Source organism: Aplysia californica, unplaced genomic scaffold (assembly GCF_000002075.1).
Source record: "Aplysia californica isolate F4 #8 unplaced genomic scaffold, AplCal3.0 scaffold00192, whole genome shotgun sequence".
Lineage (NCBI taxonomy): Eukaryota > Metazoa > Mollusca > Gastropoda > Aplysiida > Aplysiidae > Aplysia > Aplysia californica.
In genome coordinates, this window is record NW_004797462.1 from 1,197,294 (window position 1) to 1,199,834 (window position 2,541).

The 2,541-nt window shown below is 39.0% G+C and overlaps 1 protein-coding gene across 1 annotated transcript in view; it reads right to left on the bottom strand.

The window, feature by feature from the left end:
- LOC101854497 overlaps positions 1 to 2,541 on the bottom strand; it is a gene marked incomplete in the record, with an annotated part of 65,869 nt that overhangs the window by 37,555 nt on the left and 25,773 nt on the right. The window contains 1 exon segment of the mRNA XM_013082763.1: positions 615 to 720. Within this exon segment, the coding sequence (XP_012938217.1) occupies positions 615 to 720 (106 nt within the window).

Here is a 2,541-nt window from a genome sequence, read left to right on the forward strand (position 1 = left end):
ACACACACACACACACACACACACACACACACACACATACACACATACACACACACACACACATACACACACTCACAACAAATAGCAACCCCCTCGGCCAACCCCCTCACCACCCAACCAAAAAACCCACACATAATGTCAGTTTTAGAGATGAGAGCAAGAAAGGCACCTAGAAAATATTCTGTTTGTGTGAGTCACTTTGGGCATTGAATACCCCAAAGATACATGAGGAAGAAGCTTTGTTGAGACGAACAGTTATACCATATATAACAGAACGGAGATGTCTCCGCTCTGATAATTTTTTAGTTTTTTAGTTTTAATAGAGGTTTTACGGCGCTCTCAACTGCATAAGGTCATATCAGCGCCAGACGATTAGTGGTGTTACAAGAGAGTAACAAACATAAACACGAAGAAGGGAAGATTAGGACGATAGATGTTTGATAGGAAAGAAGAAGCAGCAGCAAGAAGCAGCATAAGCGAACCACACCAGAGCACCCGCCAACCACGTACAGATTTTCTATGATATTTGACAACAATTTAATAGGGTTAGGGTATTCCTTCTTAAATAGTTGACGTGAATGACTCTTGTACGGTAAAATGTTTTCAAGACTTACCATTTCAAGGTTGTGGCGACTTGTGTCTCTTTGTGCGAGGAAGGGTCATTTTTCTCCTCAAGAATATCCTCACTTTTCTCTTTCTTTTCTAGGTCGTTGTTGTCATCTGAATTAAAAATAGAAACCGTAGATAGTTTAATATGGATACTTTAAAGCAAAAATACAAAAGATGGTTATATGACACAATACAATTATCTCATTTGGCCGCTTTTAGGCACAAGGGGGCTATCCCGAAAAATGCTGTTTTGAGAAAATCGAAGGTAAAGTCTTTGCCCCTTGTTCAGTTTCTTTAAAAGACAAGGAGAGTTTTTCTTATAACCAAACAAATATACACACCAAATTAAACCAAACTTCTCCTATAGGTAGGGAAATGCCCATAATTGGTGTTGGTAAAGATTTCTGGAAACCCACAAAATTTAGATTAGCCCGCTTGTCCTTAAAAGCGACTATTTATATAGCATACATTCACACTATACAGAGGAGGCTCTTTCGGCTTAGAGGTTAAGGTATTCGCCTCTCATTCAAAGGTCACGGGTTCGAATCCGGGTAGCGACGGGAAAATGTTCTTCTTGAAAATTGTCTATTTTCACTTTCATTTCCTGCTCTCTAGCAATATTCTGTCGTCTTCTTTTGTCTCCCCTTTCTGCCCCCACCCCCTCACCCCCTTTGCCCCCTCCTCTGGGCTCTTGACTCTTTCTGCAGCCTTTCCACTGCTTCTCCTTGGCTCCTTCTTACTGCCGTCTTTCAGCCACACCCCTGTTCTTCTGGTAGGAAAGATCTACATTTAGCCTTCTCGAACAAGAGCGAAAAATATCGGAGGTCCCGTGTGAAAGTTGTGCACCTTAAAGATCCCTCAGTGGTCAAAAATCGATAAGAGTAGGCTTCGGCCGCCACCCGGGCAAAATTCAAAATTTCCTACTGAACACGTCTAGTGTGTAAACCTACTGAACACGTCTAGTGTGTAAACCTACTGAACACGTCTAGTGTGTAAACCTACTGAACACGTCTAGTGTGTAAACCTACAAAAAAAAATCATCGCAAAAGCAAAGGACCAAAAAACTAAATAATCGAAACAAAACAAAATATTAAAAAAAAAACAAACCACACCAAAATCACTTGCAGAAACACGACTCATCTAATGACAGGGAATTATAAAATGTTATAAATTTATTGAAAGCAAAAAAAACCACAACAACAATAACAACAACAACAACAACACCCCCCCCCCAAAAAAAAAAGCACACGAACATTTCCACATTGTGACCAACTGTGACCAAACACAAGGAAACACAAACAGATCTGTGTTAAGCGGAGGGTAGAATGCATTATATTAAGTGAAACGACAATAGTGTCTTAGAACGTAATACACCTTTTAGCTTTCCAGAAATACATAATTTAATTTAAGAACAATAAGATAAGTTGAATGAGTAAAAATACAAGTAATACATGTAGTTAGGATCAAATTAAATCAAAATACAAAGTATGTATGGCAGGACAATTTACGCTAATAAAATTAAATGTATAAAACTCCTTATAATTCCCATTCCAACATGTTTCCTGGATATATCTTAAAGTGTACGATCCTTCAGTTTTAGCTCGTTTTGGTAAAAGTTTTACGACGTTCGCAACTGCATACGGTCATGATTAATTATTATTGAGCGCTGGAGTTTTATTCAAATTATACTGTCACGTAATTCATGTGTGGTTTCTGAATTACGTTTCTCTCTTTTCCTTCCAAAATAGAACATTACCTCCCAGCGTATGAACCAGTCGCTCAAACTTCGAAATATAGTCGAGATGGTCTGAATCGGCCACCCATTGTCGAGCAGAAACGTGGTTGTTTTAGACAGATCGACGCAAAAGCCAGTGTCACTGCAACGTATATTTAGAAATAATAATTAAAAAGACTACGCCCCCCCCAACCCCC